The 18,706-nt window shown below is 42.9% G+C and overlaps 1 protein-coding gene across 5 annotated transcripts in view; it reads left to right on the top strand.

The window, feature by feature from the left end:
- The window catches only part of SLC6A6 (solute carrier family 6 member 6), a 57,966-nt gene that overhangs the window by 17,027 nt on the left and 22,233 nt on the right, over positions 1-18,706 (top strand). For all 5 annotated transcript variants that reach the window (XM_032121057.1, XM_032121061.1, XM_032121060.1 and 2 more), the window contains 4 exons: positions 6,973-7,212; positions 7,810-7,944; positions 9,815-10,049; positions 15,941-16,073. In XM_032121057.1, coding sequence (XP_031976948.1) covers positions 6,973-7,212; positions 7,810-7,944; positions 9,815-10,049; positions 15,941-16,073 — 743 coding nt within the window. The remainder of the gene's footprint in view (positions 1-6,972; positions 7,213-7,809; positions 7,945-9,814; positions 10,050-15,940; positions 16,074-18,706) is intronic.

Raw genomic sequence — 18,706 nt, 5'->3', positions numbered from 1 at the left:
GGGTCAGCAGTTGGCTTCATGTGAACAAACCCAAGTTTTAACTGGTTGTTGTCCTGCGCGTAATTACCAGTACAATACGCAAAGCGCATCGAGCAGTTTCCACTCAGTCTCTCTGCCACTGCCAATCCCCCCTCCTTCCCCTTGGTTGTCTTTGCAAGAGCAGCCCCTGGTTTGCCTCTCTGAGGAGGACAGAACAGGAGGACCATGGCTCTCCAGGCAGGACACTTGGTTTCTCACTGGGATACAGGAGACCCTGTGCCCACAGGGGATTTCCCTAGGACAGAGTCATAATCAGTGTGACTCAGTGCCAGTCCTCTGCTTCACTGCATCCCATGCTCTTCCTTACTGACTACCATGACTTGCCTGTGCCATCTCCCTGAGGAATCAGGCTCCATCCCTGAGGCTGGGAAGCATCATCTTTGCTTCAGCCCCTGTTTAGGGTCAAGGTCATGTTCCCTCTGAAATCCATTGGAATTTGTGGGTATCCATTTTCTTCCTTTCCACCCCACAAAATGGAAAAGGAGTTTTTCATTTCCTCCTGTTCTGGGTTTAGTTGTAACTGCTTTGTTCTTTGACATTAATAAGTAGAACAAAATGAGCATCCAGAGTATTATGTGACTGCAGATTTTCTGCTGCTGAAACCTGAGCAAAGATGCAGGATTTTATAACAGCTCAGTTGTGTGACATGGTGCCTATTTGAAGCATTTGAAGAGCATGAATGGAAACACCAGCAAGAAAAAAAACCATGTAAGGAAAAAAGATACCTTTTGTCCAGACCAAAACTGATGAAAAAGAAATTGCATTAAGCCCTGGACTTTTCTTTCAGAGTAGGCTTCAGCTTTATAAAGAAGTTCATTTTGCTCCTAGAAAATTTTCAGTAGCAAATTTTCCAGTCAATCTTAGAAGACTAAAAAAAGCATCACAGTGAAAGAAAAGGAAATGATGAAGAAGCAAGAAGGGAGATGGAGAAAGTTGGAGTGAAAACCGAGAAAGAAGAAAGGACAAATGGGTTTTAGGGTTTAAATAGCAACCCAAACCAGGGAAAAGTATTCAGAAAAAGAGGAGTCCATTAAAGATAAAAGTGAGCTGCAGTTCAGGGAATTTTTAGAGGCACTTTTTAAGAGGAAGAGAGGCAGTGTGTGCAGTAAAGGGAGTGGTACTATTTTTCAGAAAATGTAGGTATCTTGTTCAGTGAAGCAGAACGAACTTGGATATGAACTGAGGACAGTAAGTGAAGTCAGGTGCTCTTTGGATACTGACAGGGCCTTGAGGGCTGCCAGACATAAAGGCTTTTTCTCCTCCAGATCCGAAAGACTTGCACTTAAGCCATAAGTTTGATCAAGGGGCTGTTTATTTTAATCATGTATCGATTGTTTTAACCACACTGCCCTGGGAGGGAAGGAGAACTGTCAACATTAAGAATTACAGCTTTCAAAGTACCAAGTAATCCTAGGAAATGAGCCAAACATAATAAATGCAGTTTTATTTGGGACCTGATCCTACTACTGTTGGAATCAATAGCAGCTTTTCCACTGCTCTCAATGAAAGTGGAAGCTGCTTATTTGAAGACCAGCTCTGATCCAGCAATCAGGGCATCTAATTTTGAAATATTCATGAATGTGAATGTAAAATAATAATTTTTCAAAAGAGCCAATCCACAAATAGATTGGCAGTTCTAGGAAAGTTCAGTCTTTAAAGGAATGTTGACTTCAATTTGCAGGATACAAAATAAAAAATGACAGAAAAATAAGAGAGATACCAATGTCCAAAGAGGAAGGGAGCTTAAACAGGGTTAGAAAAATTAATTATGTGGTAAACTGATGACTTTCAAAAATCATTGAGGCAGAAAAGGATGAGAGAGCACTGAGAAGCTCAAGATATACAGTCTGCACAGGCTGAACTTAGTAGAGAAGGGTCCTTGAAAGCAGAAGTAGTGATGGTACACATCATACTGCAAAAATAGTCCATAAAATCAGCAGTACAGCCATACAGTCATTGCTCAAGCAGCATTCCCATCAAGGTCAGAGACACTCTGAATGTGTACTTTGCTTTTAGTTTCCCAAAAGAAGAAGAAGCTAGAAAAAAACACCTTCAGTTCCCATTCTAGTCAACAATTCAGTATGTTGAATCTTTAATCATATGCATTGGCTAAAAAAGAAGTTATCTGCTTTGCTGTGGTTTCTGATGTTCACATGCAAGACAAGGCGTGCATTTTAGCATGTGTAAATATTTACAAACACATATCTGTGTGTACAGGCAGACTTTGATTTCCCATTTCCATCAGCATTTGGAAAAACACTGTTTGAAAGATTTGATTTTTAGTGACTGTTAAATGAGGTGGCATCCACAATGGATTTGTCCTCAGGGCTCCTCCTGGAAGGTGTTGCTGTGCATTGGTCACTTGTCTCCAGCTATATGAAGCTTGGAGCGGATCATTACTGTAATCCCAAAGCAAAAACTGAACACAGTGTATTTTCAGATGTGTAATCCATGGGTTGTCTGTCAAAAAAAGTCAGTGGTTCAGCAGTACTGGACTTGTGTCTGTTCTGACAACCAGCAGGTCCTGGCTGTGCTGGTGGCCTTCCCTCATCTGCCCCGTTGACTGTCTGCCCCCTCTGTGCAGTGCCTCCCCCTTCCCCTACCCCCCATTTTTTTGTGTGTTATGAGGGATTATATTTCAATGCCAGTATTTTTTTTAAAGGGTATGGGTTATCTGAGGTGCAGGCTCTACATGTGAAGATCCAATAGCTGTAGCCCAGGAGATGGCCCAAGCCAAGCTGGCTGTGAAAGCGCTCCTCTTATGGCTGGTCTTGTGGTATTTTCACCTGTGCACCAACAACTGATCAGTTATGGGGGCCAGCAAGAGAGCCTGGGTTATTGCAGGATATTTCACCCAAGGAAATTTGTGCAAGGGACAGAAATGTGACTCTCCAGTGGAAGGGCCTCCTGGCCACACCAGCAGCCAGATGCTTGAGAAGTGCAAAGCGCCTGTGCTTGATCCCTTGTTCTATTTTTCCATATTTTACCAGCATCGATTTGACAATTGATTACTCCATCCTCAGTTATTGAGGGGTTGTACCAGTGTATGTGAGAGCAGTTTCTGGGCCTGGCCCTGTCTGGATTTCTTTTCTCCTTGCTTTTGGATCATCTCCTTGCAGTGTGGCTGGGCTCAGCCTAGGGGCACACCATAAATAGCAGGCTTGACTGCTGCTTTTTATTTATCCATATTAAGTTCATCAGATGAAACCAAAGCTTCCTGGGGCCATCTGAAGCTTCCTGGAGGGGGTACTCTCACAGTCAGATGTGGCTCCTGGCAGGCAGACGTGTGTCTCCGGGAGGCAGACATATGCCTCAGACTTGGATCGGTCCTTTTGGACTATGTGGTTGTAAGAGCATTTTTTCACAATATATTTCCTTGGGGGAATCTGATGGACTTAGATCTCGGATACCATCCCCACTAAGTGATACAGTAAAAATAACCTATTATTCTCTGCTTCTGACCTGGGCGGTGACAACATATTGTTTCAGCATCTCTGTCAGACTATTTCCCTTAAGAGCCATTTTAACCTCACCCAGTGGGACATAGCTAAAGGAAATGAAACTCCAACCCCATTAAGGAAAAAGACAATGCCTTTCACTAAACAAACTTACTTTTCTTGGCTTTTCTTCGCCAGGGAGAATCGCCCGTACCCCCCACCCTTGCAGCCTTTGTAGACAGTTCCTGTAATTGGGAATGGCTGGGTGGACACCAATGGTTGGCAGCAAAGGGGGATAAATCCGACATCCCTTGAACGTGACATGGGCTGGGACCACAGTCCCAGGTGGCCTCTTAGCGACAATTCCTGTGGTACTGGTGGACCGTACGTGCCTGCCAGCCACAGCTGCTGGCCCTCCAGACACAATTGGGATTTTAGCTAGTCTATACACAGTAAAGCTGGGCTGTTACTAATTTTGTGCAAGCCTTGGATAGGTAGTGTTGAGAGCTGGTGACTTGCACTGACGTCGTGGTGGTTCATCTCCTGCCACCCGTACAGTGAAACAACCCCAAAAGCAAGCATGACCTTGAGGGTTCATGGACTAAGGGAGAGCTCGTGATCTGTCATCACACTCCAGCTAAGGCTGAAGCAAATTTATGCTCACTAATAAGGTTTTCAAGCACGGCCATTAATTTGGGATATCTTGAGACAAATTAGAAGTCCCATTTTATAATGCAGTTCCACTCAGTTACAAAGAAGTCTGGAAAGGCACCATTTCACATTTTGTGTGCAGGTAATTGGGACAAACCACAGGGTGATCACCTTGTCCCAGGGAGAGTCAGGGTTTACAGAACGCAATCAACTGGTCAGCCTTGCACAACTCTGGGTAGAGCTGACTAACACCTGGGTCAAAGTAAATCTGCAGACAAGAGGATTAGAGCTGGCAGAAAAATAAAGAACTCTGTGTCACGAGATAAAAGTAGACTGCAAAAAATTGCAATCCTGAAGAGTTTTTAATCTTAGAGGTGGCTAATGCTTCAAGTCCCCTTGGGGGTTTTTTTGCATAAGGGGAGCCTGTGTTCCCAGTGTTCTGTTTCAGGGTATTTCCAGTATCAATCTCCATGGGGAGCAGTTAAGCTCCTATTTCAAACCTAATCCTTCAGGGATCTATAAATCTATATATTTCTGTTCCCTCTTAAGCAGGTTTATGGCTCTCCCACCAGTTCACCCAAAAATTGTGTGAAAAATAAGAGCATACCCTAAACACTAGTTGTGAGATTCTCTTTGCACACTTTCTCCCTCTGTTGATGAGTGTTTCAATAACCCCTGTGAAGAGCAGCTTCCATGAGATGATGTGAATGCCCTCCATTCCTAGGCCCAGAATAGCCTGTTGCCTGATGGTTATGACATCCTTCTGCAAGATGAAAGATAGGGATTCAAGCAGCACAAATAACAAAAGAAAGCAAAAGTGAGCTTTCTCCATGCCTGGTAGCTGTTGCAGTGAGAGCAGGACATCAACCAGCTTGTAGGTATCTCTTTGAAGAAAAGCAGTTGCATCCACTTATTTTATTTTTTTGTCCCTCGAGAGATGACTCCAGGGGTTTATGCAGGATGGTCCCGGGTTGGGGCTTGGAGTGAGGTGCAGATATCTCAGGGAGGTTAAGGCTGCTGTGAATCCCTTTGAGAGGCACCTCCATTAATCTCCATTTGTGATACTCGACTCAAGTTAGCTATTGTGAATTAAGCCCCAAAAGCAGCTAAGTGCCTAAAGGCTGTTACAGAGGTGGCCCTGCCATTTTTATTCTGTTACTGCAGTGCTTTATCTCATACCATGTCTCTAACAGTGACCAACAGGAGATATTTTAGTGGAATATGTCCTGCCTTCATTCCCCTGCAGTGGTGATGGTCGATCACCCTGCAATTCACTTTCTCCTTCTGTGAGCTCTCTCTGCTGTTGACCACGAGGTATTGCAGTGCTCGTGTCACCCAGTGCACTCACCAGTGGCCTTGTTTAAAAACCAGTAGAAAGTCATAATGATTAACACTATGGAGATTAAAGTCCCTCTTTAGATCACAGCCTGATAGGCAGCTGCTGTTGCAGTGCCTGCTTTGCAAAGGCCACCAGTGTGCCAGCAGGGCTGCTGTGGTTTGTGGCAGTGTTAGCCCTCTGAAACTTTCCGTGGTGGATGGAAAGATTTACAGGTACAGTGATGCATATCTATCTGAAAATCATGTTCTGATTAAAAACTTCCTGCAGAGCTAATGTCAGCTCAATCTTCGGGTCACTGCCACAAGCTCAATCAGGTTAGAGATCAGAACCAGCACACAGGTACGGGGAAGGTTGGCAGCTATCAAACAGGATAATCTGCAGCATGATTTTTTTATGACTGTGCACTCATAATGACATGTGCAAGCAGTGAATGGATGTGGTCTGGAACAAACTTGCTGGTTTGTCTGGTTCTGGTGAAAATTTCAGTATCAAAACAGTATGCAAAAATAACTGGTCAGATCCAGCTGAAGTCACTTGAGTTATGTGGGGAATGAACTGGCCACATATGCCTGAGATCTCAGTTAACATAAAAGCTATGGGTTACTCCTAAATTGTTTTTATTAGAAACTCTTGGTTAAAAAGGCACTTGTTAGAATAATTCTTTCTGTTATTATTTTTGTATGCCTATGATTTTGATAACAAATTATATATATAAATTATTAAACCAGCTATGATTTAATATGTATCATGCCACTGACTTTTTAATTAACTAAGGAGCCATCATTCTCAGCAAACTGTTCCATTGCATAGGTGTGCATTTCACAATAATTGAATATAAAGACTTATTTTTGTCCCTTTATTGATGTCAAGGAAAACAGTGCAGTTATGAAAATGGAATAAACTGAAAAGATTCCTTCAGTTCCTGCAGGTTGATTAGAACAAATGACTTTCCATTCCAGGTTTTATGAATGTAGAGTTTTCTGAAAGCTTTATAGTACTTCAGGGAATGGAAATTGCAGGCAATAAATAATGTAGGATTGCTCAGGTATTGGGAAGTAGAGGAATGGGTTTTATCTGGAAAGGTGAGATTTACTTTTCTGTATTTCACATAAATGTTTTAGAAGGAACCAGATGTAGTGATTTGTACTTTATTTTGGGTGTGGAAGCAGCATGAGACACTTGCCCAGGAGCACCACATGCTGGAGCCGGCATGGGAAGCACTCCTGGGGCACCCCTTCCCTGCGGGCAGCAGGTCAGCAGTGAGCAGTGACAGAGCTTCGCAGTGCCCTGCACTGCTCTGGCTGCAGAGAGGCAACCACACGGGCAGGGGGGCTTTGTCTCTCCTGGTCAGCGAAGCCATCAGATCTATTTTCCTACCTCAGCTTGATAAACAGCACTGTTTTATACGGAACGAGTTTGCCTAAACAGTTCTCGCAGTGTTAAGAGAGCTCTGCTGGAAAAGACTGTTTAATAAACCCCTCTTTCTTTCTTTCTTTTTCCATGTAGAAAGCAGAAATATGGCAACAAAGGAAAAGCTTCAGTGCTTGAAAGATTTCCACAAGGACATCCTCAAACCTTCCCCCGGCAAGAGCCCGGGGACGCGGCCTGAGGATGAGGCCGAGGGAAAGCCGCCCCAGCGGGAGAAGTGGGCGAGCAAGATCGACTTCCTGCTGTCTGTGGCGGGTGGATTCATTGGTTTAGGCAACGTCTGGCGGTTCCCGTATCTCTGCTACAAAAATGGCGGAGGTGAGCTCTTATTCCATGCTCAGGAATCAGTCTGTCTGCCCTGTGCTCACTATTTTTCACTGCCTTCATCCAGTTTTTAAGAAGAATGTTCGTACATCTGTTTTCTACCTTCCTCACCAGTCTTCAGGAGAGATTTTTTCATCATTGAGTAGTTTTAATTAAAACTTTATTAGGGAAGAAACACAGCAATTTCAAATGTTATGCTATTGAACCTGTCCTGCTTTTTTTATTTCTGCTGCAACTGAGTCTGACTTTTAACCAGAAGATACACTATTAATATAGACCAGTAGGATTTCAGACCAGGGGACTTCAGAATAAGAGCAGTCTGAGACATGTGAAACTGTTGTGTGCCTAACAATCTGCCATTGTTATTGCAGATATTCACTTTAAAGAGGTAAGAAAATGCCCTTTCCAGCCTATACCCATCCTTTTTGCAGAGAAAATGAGCAAAAATACCCCCAAATAAGATTATTTCATGCTGGTATTAAATAATCAAATATGTTTATTTGTTTATATGTGCCTGTTGCCACTTTTTAGATGCTCTTGTGTAAATTCATTCATTTCATCTCATTACGTACTGCTGTATTTTCTCAACAGGTGCATTTCTTATACCTTATTTCATTTTCCTGTTTGGGGGAGGTCTTCCCGTGTTTTTCCTGGAGGTGGTGCTAGGACAGTATACCTCCGAAGGTGGAATTACATGCTGGGAAAAGATCTGCCCTATTTTCACTGGTAAGTACATCTTGTTGTGCCTTACTGCTTAAAGACACCTCTGTAAACCATATGTAGCAGCACCATTCCCCTCATGTCCATTAATTCAGCTATTTGCTCTAGTAATTAAGGGTATGATATTGGTTCCTGGAAAGGTAGAAGTCAGAGAGTCTGAAGGACAAAGTGAGGTATTGATTTTGATGCTATCAGCTTGTTAACTGGCAAAACTGCCGATAACCAAGAAAGAAATTGCATATTATGCCTTTTAAGGCAATTGCACATTTTGTTTACAGGTATCAGAGAAAGTGTTGTCTTGGAAGGCTAGATGGCATTAATGAAACCATCTTTGAAATGTTATTTTGGTCTGGAAATCAAAATCCCTCTTCCATGTGAAAGCTTACCATTGGCATCATCCCCCTGCTACTGATACAGTCAAAACATGGACAGCACTTTTTGGTTGAAATCAGGAACAGGGCTTTGGTCATAACTGAGTAGGTCCTGGCAAATGTTGGTCTGATATTATCGAAGGGCCTTTGCCTGCTCATTTCTCACAGGGACAGTATGAAGGCTGCTCTGGATGTTAACTAAAAGGAAAAATGAAAGACAGGTTAGAAACATGATGGAGGATGCCTGTCTTGTGTGTAGATTGCCCTTTACAGCTGGACAGCACAGGCAGACTCACTTGGAATAACTACACTAAACATGTGGCTCTGTTCAAATCCCATTTGGAAAGAGTGGGCACTTCACACTGGCATGTCTCTAGCTCTGCCACTGTTGCTGTTCCAGGCATCTCTCTTCCCTTATGTCACCCCAAGCTGAAGTGGGGGTTTTCTCTGAGGCTCACACTCCCACCTAGTGCTCACAATGCTGCTGAAGCTGATGTAATTGTGCTGCTTTAGCTTAATTTTCTTCCTCCTCCTCCCACTTTTGTGAAAACTTTTTTTTTTTTTTTGAGGAGGAGGAAGAAGGAATGTTCCTTGTTTAAATAGCAATCTCCCAGGCATCCATAAAGAGAAAGTGTAGCTAATGTGACTAGCGTATATGCTGAAAGAAATGCAGATGTACAGAAAAAATAGCACTTGCTCTGCTTGTTTCCATCTGACATAAAATTAATCTCTGGTGATAAAGACTCCTGCTGCAACAAGGTTTTAAACTGTAAAATATGAGGCAGGTACCCCAAGTGCTGGAATATCCATCAGAGTGATGTTAAAGGGAGCCTCGTAGGTTCTTGTAAGAGATAGCTCTAAATTTTTGAAGGAAGTATTTTTATTTTGCCTGTGGTTCATAACTGGCAAACTGTGTAAGCAGAGATTTATCCAGTTAACCATAAGAGCCACAAATACCGTACTTCCTTTGCACAAGTGAAATTGAGGCAGAAACAACCGCTTTCACATTGATTCCTTTTTAACTCATTCAAGAAATGTCTTTTTTTTTCCCCCACATAGACTTAGCCCAGCCAGTTGATCACTGAGTCGTGCAGGGGCTGTCCAGCTGAGCTGCTGCTAGGAAAGTTGGCTTGGAGGACAGTGTGGCAAGAATGAGGTTGCCCACATAGGTACCTAAGAAGTGAGATGGTGTAGCAAACAAACAAAGCCTGATGCCTTGACTTCCCTCTACTAAAACTTGAAATAGCTGGGTTAGTGTTAAATTGAGTAGATATCCTGCAATCCTCCCCTCAGTGTCAGCAAACCATAGCCAGAAACTCAGCCCTGAGTGCCAGAGATGCTGGCAGGTCTGTGCTTATGTGTGGTTGAGCTGAGTTTCCATCAGCAGTAGGATAGGGCAGGATACAACCCCATGATGCAGTGGCAATGGCACCAGCCCCAGGACATCACAAGGTGCAGCATCTGTCACATCTGCCCATTTTTCTTTTCTCTCCCCTTCTTGCCAGGAATTGGTTATGCTTCCATAGTGATTGTGTCCCTTCTGAATGTGTACTACATCGTGATCCTGGCCTGGGGACTCTACTACCTGTTCCAGTCATTCCAGAGCGTCCTGCCATGGGCGCACTGCCACCAGAAGTGGAACACGCCGACCTGCGTGGAAGACACTCTCAGGAAGAACAAAACGCTTTGGATATCGCTGAATGCCACTAACTTCACCTCTCCTGTCACAGAGTTTTGGGAGTAAGTACCCCCTCTTCATGGTGTCTTCAGAGAGCTTTTGGTTGCATGCCAGAGGTCAGTACTGAGATTTTATGGAAACCCAGTGGGAAGTGTTAGATAGGAAAAGAAAATTGCTCTGGGTGTCAGTTGTTTGACCAGTGTTTGCTACTCATTCTCACCTACCTTGAGACAGACTGGTAAGTCTGGGAGTGGTGGAGGAAGGTGTTAGATGTGTAAGTGTATTTATCCTAGACCATACAGGGAGCTCTAAAAGCCCAGTACAGCTTCTTCTTTGGAAGAAAACTTGTTTCCTTCTTGGCTGGATCTCTGAGTGCAGCAGGAGAACACAAACAGGTCGCTGCAGATGCCCTGATAGCAGGGATTTACAGTGGAAGCAGTGAGAAATCATCACCTTTGTGGTTGCCTCTTCCCCAGCTGTTAGCATTTGCACTACACTTTGTTAAGCTGTAACACATCTCTTTTCAACAATGTAAGGCTTTGACCTCAGTAATAAATCTGACAGAGGTGGTGAACATTGTCCTGTACTCTAGGTTTCTCAGGTCATCTCTGTTACAACATTTTTCTCTGCAGTCTCTGAGGAGACTGTTTTGCCAGATGCCTGAATTTCATCAGTCATAAGCTTCTTACTCTCATTTCTCTCTTATTTTTCAAGTTCTAAATCATATTGCATAACATGATCTCTGAACAGGCATGACCCCAAAACTCTGTGTGTTTATTTAAGTGTCAAAACATAGTAGCAGAGGAAGACACCTGTAGGGAAACTTAAATCCAAAGTGTCTACAAATAGTTTATTAATAATATTTTTTTTGCTTGTTTGCTTGCTCAGATAGTCACTTAAGGGTAAGAATCAGTTTCTGGCCCAGCCTGGCTTTTTCAGCATATTTAAAGTGCAGTTTCATCTCTGATCAACTTGTACCTACTTCTCTATTTTTAAAAATAAGCATCAGCCAAAGCCCCAGCAGGAATCGTGTTCGTGCTGAAGATGTTTGGCATGCATTAGGTTTAGAAAAAAATAGTCTTAGGAACTGTGCTAAAATTTGTAACACGAGAGCCAAACTACAAAGGGGCAGATTGAATCTTGGATTGGTAGTTTGTCAGGAGGCTCTGGTGGCTGGTGTGAGGGGCAGGGTGCAGGCTGTGAGAGCAGAGTTTTCGCCACAAGCTCTGTGTTTCCATGCTGAGGGGCAGCTGCTTTTTTACTTCGTCCCTTGTAAATATGGAGGAAGTTGGAGAACAATTGTTAAATGGTACCTTTGGATGTTTTGGGGGAACTGAGAAGCAAGTTGCAGTAGAAGAGGAAGGAGCTCTCACTCCTTTGGACTCTCCCACAATGACTTGGGACTGAAGGCCTTGAATCCAAATGAGTGGCTGGTTTGGTCGTGTGTTCAAACGTCTTCTCACGGCCTCCCAAGGAAGCAGAGGTCCACAGTGCTGTCCCAAAATAGTTGCTCCCCCAGACTCCCAAAGCACTGTGTTCATCACCGCTTTTGTTGAGTAATTTTGCTGACAGTCCTCTTGTACCTGGGGGCAGCCATGAGCTTGGTGGCTCCTGATGTGGCCGTGGGATTGTCCTGCTGCTCTGGAAGCTCCTACTCCTGCACTGTACAGGTTTGTGGGCCGAGTTGTCTCCCTTGGCCCCAGGCAGCATGTCCACTTCAGGAGACTGAAGATACCGTAGCAGAAAGGAAAAGGGCCAGGGACTGGGAAAGGGACTGTACAAGAGTGAGGGCTCCAGTGCACTGGGGAACAGCAGAGCTCTCTGTGGGTAACACAGCAGTATGTGATAAAGGGTATTATGGCAGGGCAGCCATGGGCTGGGGGAATGATGTCCCTCTGGGATCATGTTGGTGATGGACCTTTTAGTCAACTTCCCTCTAAGAGAAACCAAGTCAGAAAACTCTCCTGCCAGCTGAGCCAAATCCTCCTGTAGATGTACTCAAGCTGGAGGTGCCTGAGGCTGGACAACAAATCTTTGATCCTCACACACTTTCCTGTCCTCAGCTGTGCCCTCACTGTGTCTGTAGCAGAGTCAGAGCAAAGGTTGCTCAGGGATTAGTGCTCCTGGAGTAGCTCTCCCTGCACTTTGCAGCCACTTTAACTTGTGTCCTCAACAGTTTTAGACACTGTAAGCTGAACTTTTCCCTGGAGTCTTGCTAGGGAGGAGCTTGGCTCTGTAATCCTACTAGGACAGACATACTGCCCATAATTCACTGTTTCATCATGGGCAAAACTGTCCTTGACAGAGCAAGCTGCCTTCAGGAGTCATGACACTTAGAAGAGTATTAAAAATAGCTGTTCTCTCTGCATAAATAACTATTGATGTCTTCAAATAAGAGCAGAGATCACGCAGCACTGTTGTAATTAAAGTAGCATAGCTCTTACATGGTGCAAGCACTGAATATCCCCTTTTTTTTTTTCCCCAGCCATGCTACTATTCTTTACAATTCTGAAATTAAAAATAGTTTTAAGAACTTTCAGGTACCTTGCCACCATAAACAATGCTGGCTGCCAGCCAGCCAGCCAGCTACCAACATTGAAAGGACAGGTAAATAATTAGTCTTTAACTGAAGATATCCATCTGCTTTGTGGCACAATTAATTCCAGTTTAATTCAGAGGTTTGTGAGTATTTGGTTTCTGAAACCCAATGCCATTTTTATTGTAGGACGTTTATATAGTGTCCTCATCAGTATTGCTTTGCAAAACTAGTGCTGCCCAGGTATAATTGACCACACTGATGCATTAACCTCTTCACGTTGAACAACTCAGCCTGGCTGGACATAAAGTGCAGCCTGACATGTCAGTTCATTTGAATTAATGTTCTGTGCAAATCACATGCTTGCTTGAGCAGCAATAAAAGGGGGTTAAGGAAATCAGGCTTTATATCAGGAGACTTACCTCTTGGTATCACATGCTTCAGGTCTTATTTCTGAAGATTTTATTTGGAAGTCCAAAACCTTAAAGGCTTACACACATATTAATACATAAGGGATAAGTGTAACAGGGTAATTATGGTTGAACAAAACCTCTGATTGTCTGGTGCTGGCCAAGTGTTTATAAATATTTGGTAATCAGCAGACTTTATTCGTCCAAATCCCAAGAAAGACCATCACATGCTAATGGCACGTAATCCTAAAGGGAGCAACACAAAACACTAAACAAAATCTAGAGCAGCTGTCTCTGCCTCTAAGAGCAAACTTGAGAGTTTTAAAAATTGTTTTGTATTCTCCTTTTAATATTCTTCTGTACAACCTCTTCAGTGTTAATTATTCTTGTTCATCCAACATGAAAGGATACTTCACCTTTCCTGGTTTGAAAGGTCCTGTCTGCATTCACTTGATTAATGAGCTGGAATAGCCCTCAAGGATTGCATAACTCTCTTCATTTTATTTTTGTTTATATTGTAGAGACAGTTACAGCTCCTGTTACATTTCCATATTGCACACACTAGAACACATTAGTGTTCAAGGGTCAGGAACTCCTGTTTACAACAAACTCAGCCCCAGCCTGTTGTCCCATTGATTATATATGAGTGACAGTTAATGACAGCATCAAGACTATAAATCTGAATAAGTAACAACTCCGTGTGTGAGTGGTGTGAAGGTAGCTGAGTGGGCTTGGCTGAATCTCCGTAGCACGAGGGTTATGTAACAAAATTGAAGAGTTATCAGCACAGCCCAGCTCATGCTCTTTCCTGAACTTGAATTTACAGGGTCACAAATCCAGGTTGAGTGCTTCTGCAAAAACATATAGGGCTAGAACTCATAAAACAATTGTAATGCTGAAGATCCCCTGGTAATTCTGAGTGTATTCCTTGAAGTAGTCAGTCTCTGTGAGATGGGATAACCCTGGGCAGAGAAGGCCAGTGCATCATAGGATGCTTGCTGCCTCACATGGGAAAGTGAGATATCTGGCTTTTTTACATAGAAAAGTAAGATATTTGGCTCTCAGCAGCCCACTGGGGTGTCCTTGAAAAATCTTGAAAGAATTGCTGGGGCAAACTCTAGGAGAGATGGCCACTTGCTTTTAGTTCCATAGTAAAAAGCAAAGGAGTCTTAGCTGAATGCATTAATAAAGCTCCCAATTCCAAAAGGCATTTGCAGTTAATTATTCACGGTTTCTTGAGAGCCAGCTCTATAGATTGCCTTTTTAATATGAACTGCCCCTTTGATTGGAAAATTGCCATCTATTTTTTAAACAGGCACAGAAGGTTGTGGCTGAACTTTGTCATGTTATAAATGTATTTTCTTCTTTTGTATATGCACAGCGGGTTTTTCCTTTGTTTATTTAGGCTCAGGTGAAGCAGGACTGCAACTTTATGCCAAATATTCATTACTGAGGGGTTTCTCATAACTGTTGAATAGCTGTGCTGATTAGGGCAGACTTACCCTGTCTGGTGCCATTAGTCCTTTTCCATAACAAAATACATACACGTTCAGAGAGAAGAAGGCATTTGGTGTGAGAACATGGTCACACAGGTAATCCAAGCGAGTTTGGCAAACAGAGATGCAAAAACAGATGGGCGAGGGTTTGAGTCCTATTAAACTGGTTGATCCAGGGCTTTTTCCAAAAACTAATTGCAAATTTTCCATCAGTGACTTCATTCACTATTATTTCCGTGGTAATAGAAAAAGAAAAATTCATTAGTTCAGGGGAAAACCAAACCACAGTGGTCTGTCTTGTAGTGGATCCCCACACTAAGCTGGGCACCCCACACACATGGGCCTGACCCAGCAGAGCACCCAGACTGCTCTGGGCTCTGCTCTCTACAACTCTGGTGAATGAAAGTGCCTGACTTTTATAGCTGTCTGAAAATAAAATTTAACTCACAATTAATAAAAATATTTGTTAGGTAGCAAGTTCACTTCTATAGTCTTGGGTCAAGGCATTTCTGTGCTAATTGAGGTCAAACTTTTCCTTGACTAAAAAACCTTGCAGTAACTCTTCAGAGTTTACCGGGTTCATCTGCAGAGGAGTTTTAGCTCAGTGAACAGTAAGAAACAGTTTGTTGTTTTGCATATTTGACAAATGAAGTGTTGAGTATGACAAGGTCTGTGCAGTGTGTGAGGACTATGTATGTTGCATGACATTATTTTTAAAATAGTTTAAATTCAGTATTTAATGATAAGCCATGGGAATTTTGAAAAGAGAGAAGCCTTAATGAATATTTCCCACCTGGATCAGAGTCTTCTAATGGTCAGATGTTTCTCCCTTAAGACACAGGTCAGGAATTACTTTTTATTTATTAACCTAAGTGAGGGAATAAAGTTTCCCACATAATCTGGTGTTAGCTAAGTGAGACCCTGGTGTCGGGGATGCTGAGGGGAGGTGGCAGCACCCGGGCAGTGTTTGTTTGGGGGGCCCCAAGGGGAGAACAGATAATGGCTCCAGCCTTCACCCTGCAAGGCTGCATGGCCTGACACTTCCGTGCTGCACTGCTTTTTCCCTTTCCTCCTCGTGGCAGCCTTGCTAATGAACTGAAAAGGATCAAAAATTGTGGATACAGGTCAGCTGCAAGTGTCCATGATGGAGACATGGTGTGTACTGCTGCCAGGTGGCTTCACTGGGGAGAGTTTGTCTGGGATCTTCAAGAGAGCAAATACTTTTTTATCTGATATTGGGGTGGTCATGGGCTGCTAAAAAGAGCTTAAATTTTTTATATGTTGTGCAGTATATTGAATTAAGGAGTCCTACAGACACAGGGGAGATGTAGGTTTGCAAAGCACGGCTTTGGGCACATAAGCCACTGACTTAGCAAGTCAGTGAGAGCAGAGGTCTGTCTGTGCATCAGCTTCCCTGCACACCATTGTGTATTCTCAGCCATCACAACCAGAGTCTGCATCAACTGAGCTCCTGCATCTCTCTCTTGTTTTGTTTCCTTTCAAATATTCAGGCGCAATGTGCTGAGCTTGTCCTCAGGAATCGAAGATATTGGTATTATCAAGTGGGATCTGGCACTGTGTCTCCTCCTTGTCTGGGTGATATGTTTCTTCTGCATTTGGAAAGGAGTCAAATCCACTGGGAAAGTAAGTACTCTTTTACCCATTTTATAATCACTGCAGTTAGAGATGTTAGGAATACTAAGTAATGCTGTTCTTGAAGATATTCACCATTTCCAGGAAAAACTGTACTTTTACACTGAGTAAGAGAAGAATTCATATTTAACTGCCTTTTGAAATTCATTACAAATGCCCAAAATGCCTGTGAGTCAAGTAGCCATTACGGGAAGGGCATAAAGAAGCAGATACAAGCACAGATTGAGCACCACTTCAGCTGTAGGAGGACGAGCATCCCACTGATGTCATGAGTGCAGAAGGCCTCAGGCTTGTGATGGGTGGTGTTCTGCACTGCGTGTCTGTGTTCTCACTCCAGTCAAGTTCATCCCAGTGCAGCAGGATGGATGTTAACATAGCTGTGGTAGGGATGTTTTAGGGCAGTGGAAACTGGTGGATGCACAGCATTTTTGAAATGCCGGTCGTTTACAGAAGAGCTCTGTGCAGACACACAAGACTAAACTTAGGTACTCATTCAGGAGCTTTGTCACTAACAAAGATCCTGCATAGCTTGTGGGTTTAGTCCCATCACATGCTCTTCAGAAACATGTTTTCCTGTAAAGGATAACAGTTGCCTCACTCCTGAACATCCTGCCCCAGTGCAAGTCTTGGTCAGTCACTTAGTGTAAAGCATAACATTATTCCCCCTTGCATTCAGTAGTGTTTTTACACCCATTTTCATGAGTTTTGAAGCCACTGTGTTTGCGTAATTCTCCACTTTCAAACTTGTTGCTTGAGACAGTGTTCAGATAAGTCTGACAGAGGAGGAGGGATCTCAAGATACTAACTTCCCCGCATTTCTTCTCAACTAGGTGGAAGAAAGTGACCCCATTAGTGCCCTTCCTAAGAAAAAGACTGCAGTGTGAACTCATCTTTTATGAGTCCCCAAAAAAGTCAGGGGGAGAAATTCCAAGTGCCTCAGCTGCAGAAAGAGCATCATTTAGCAGTTTTACCTTATTGCATGATGCAGAATCAACCAGGAGACAAAACTTTGTAGGAAGCCAGACCTCATCAATTCCACTGTTGACTAAACCACTTGCTTTGCTGCAGTTTCTGCCTTGCTTTCTGTGATTTTTATCAATGACCCTCATTAAAAAGCTGGTGCCTTACTCTGGATTCCTGCCACATTTCCCCCGAAGAACAGCTTCCACACCTCTAAAGCACACATTGACAAAAATGTTTGTTTCTCTATTCCCTCTGATTGATGTGACTCAGTGAGGAGATTGTACAAGTTTTATAGTAAAGGTGGATGCAGTAAATCTCCTGCAGCAGCAGGGTGGAAGCGAACATTTCTGCAGCACCTTTGGCAACCCTGGTGTCTGCTCAGTAAAGGCTCCAGTAGCACAGAGAGGCATTCCAATCCCCCTAGGGTACTATTTCTACTCCCCTGAAGATAACAGGTTGCAAACAGGTCTGTTAAAATCATTTATCTAAAAATCTGTGTTCTCTGCAAATCCTGCAGAATGGTCTCACGTCTAAAACAGGGCGGTTGTCAGGAATTCACTCCCCGCTCTCGGCATCAGAGCTCGTGCGGGTGTGGAGCCAAAGACCAACAAAACCATTGGAAAGTCTCCGGTTGACTCCATTAACTTTGGGGTCAAACAAAAGTAAACTGTAAACTTTAATGGAGGACTTGAATTATTTGAGAAGTCTAGTTTACTTTAGTAGAGGGTTGTTTATAGCACTTCCCTGCTTTCCAGTGTGTTAATGGCTCTTTGGAGAGCAGCGTGGGGGGAAGATGTAGTTTTTAAATCTTTTAGTAAAGCATTGGACAAATAAACATGAAATCATGATGAAAAATATTAGTTATATTTAAGCTTTAGATAATGTGCTTGATCTTAAAAATTCCTGCAGCATCGTGAGGGAATTTCTACCTGCAGTGAAAAGACCTCTCTGTGAGTTTTTATTCATTCAGTTCCTGCAAATACCTCAAAGTGTATTTTTTTTGTAAGAAAACATTGATTTTTTCATAGGCCTGGCTTATTAAAAAAAAATAAGGTGCAGAAATCCCCCTTTTTTCCTGGTTTTAGTGAAACGAGCTAATGTGCAATACATGTTATTTGTCACTGGAAAATATACAGAAAATTCAAAGAGAGAATTAAAAGGGCATGTATGAAAAAATTTCATTTCATTCTATGAAATCAGCCCCGCTCTGTGAATTATTATGGCAATGCAGGCTTTGAGTTCTCCTCGTTATTCTCAGAGGACACACTTAAGAAGAAAAATGGAGCATCCTGGGAGCTTTGCAGTAGTTAAGCAAATTCTGAAAACAAAAATACATTTTAACTCATGGCAGCCAACTGTAATTACCTGGGGGAATCATCTGACTCCAAGAAAAATGCCCTTTCTTGGACAGTAGTGACTGTAGCACAGCAGTTATATAAAAAATGAGAGAAAGCACTGATGAGCAAAGAAAGCAAAATGTTAGAGGTCAAAAAGTGTGGGTCTAAAGATAGAACTGTCCAAATGCAAGCTCAATTAACCCTCGTGCTGGAGATGAAAGCAAAGGGCTCTTTCATCAAATGAATGAGGAGATAACAAGAAGAGAAGAAGTAGGCTGTTATTCAAAGAGAGTGGGAATAGAGGTTAAAGATAATGAAGACGTA

The sequence above is a fragment of the Corvus moneduloides genome, chromosome 11 (assembly GCF_009650955.1).
Source record: "Corvus moneduloides isolate bCorMon1 chromosome 11, bCorMon1.pri, whole genome shotgun sequence".
NCBI lineage: Eukaryota > Metazoa > Chordata > Aves > Passeriformes > Corvidae > Corvus > Corvus moneduloides.
The sequence above is the reverse complement of the archived record's forward strand: the minus strand, read 5'-3'. Positions and strand labels throughout refer to the sequence as shown.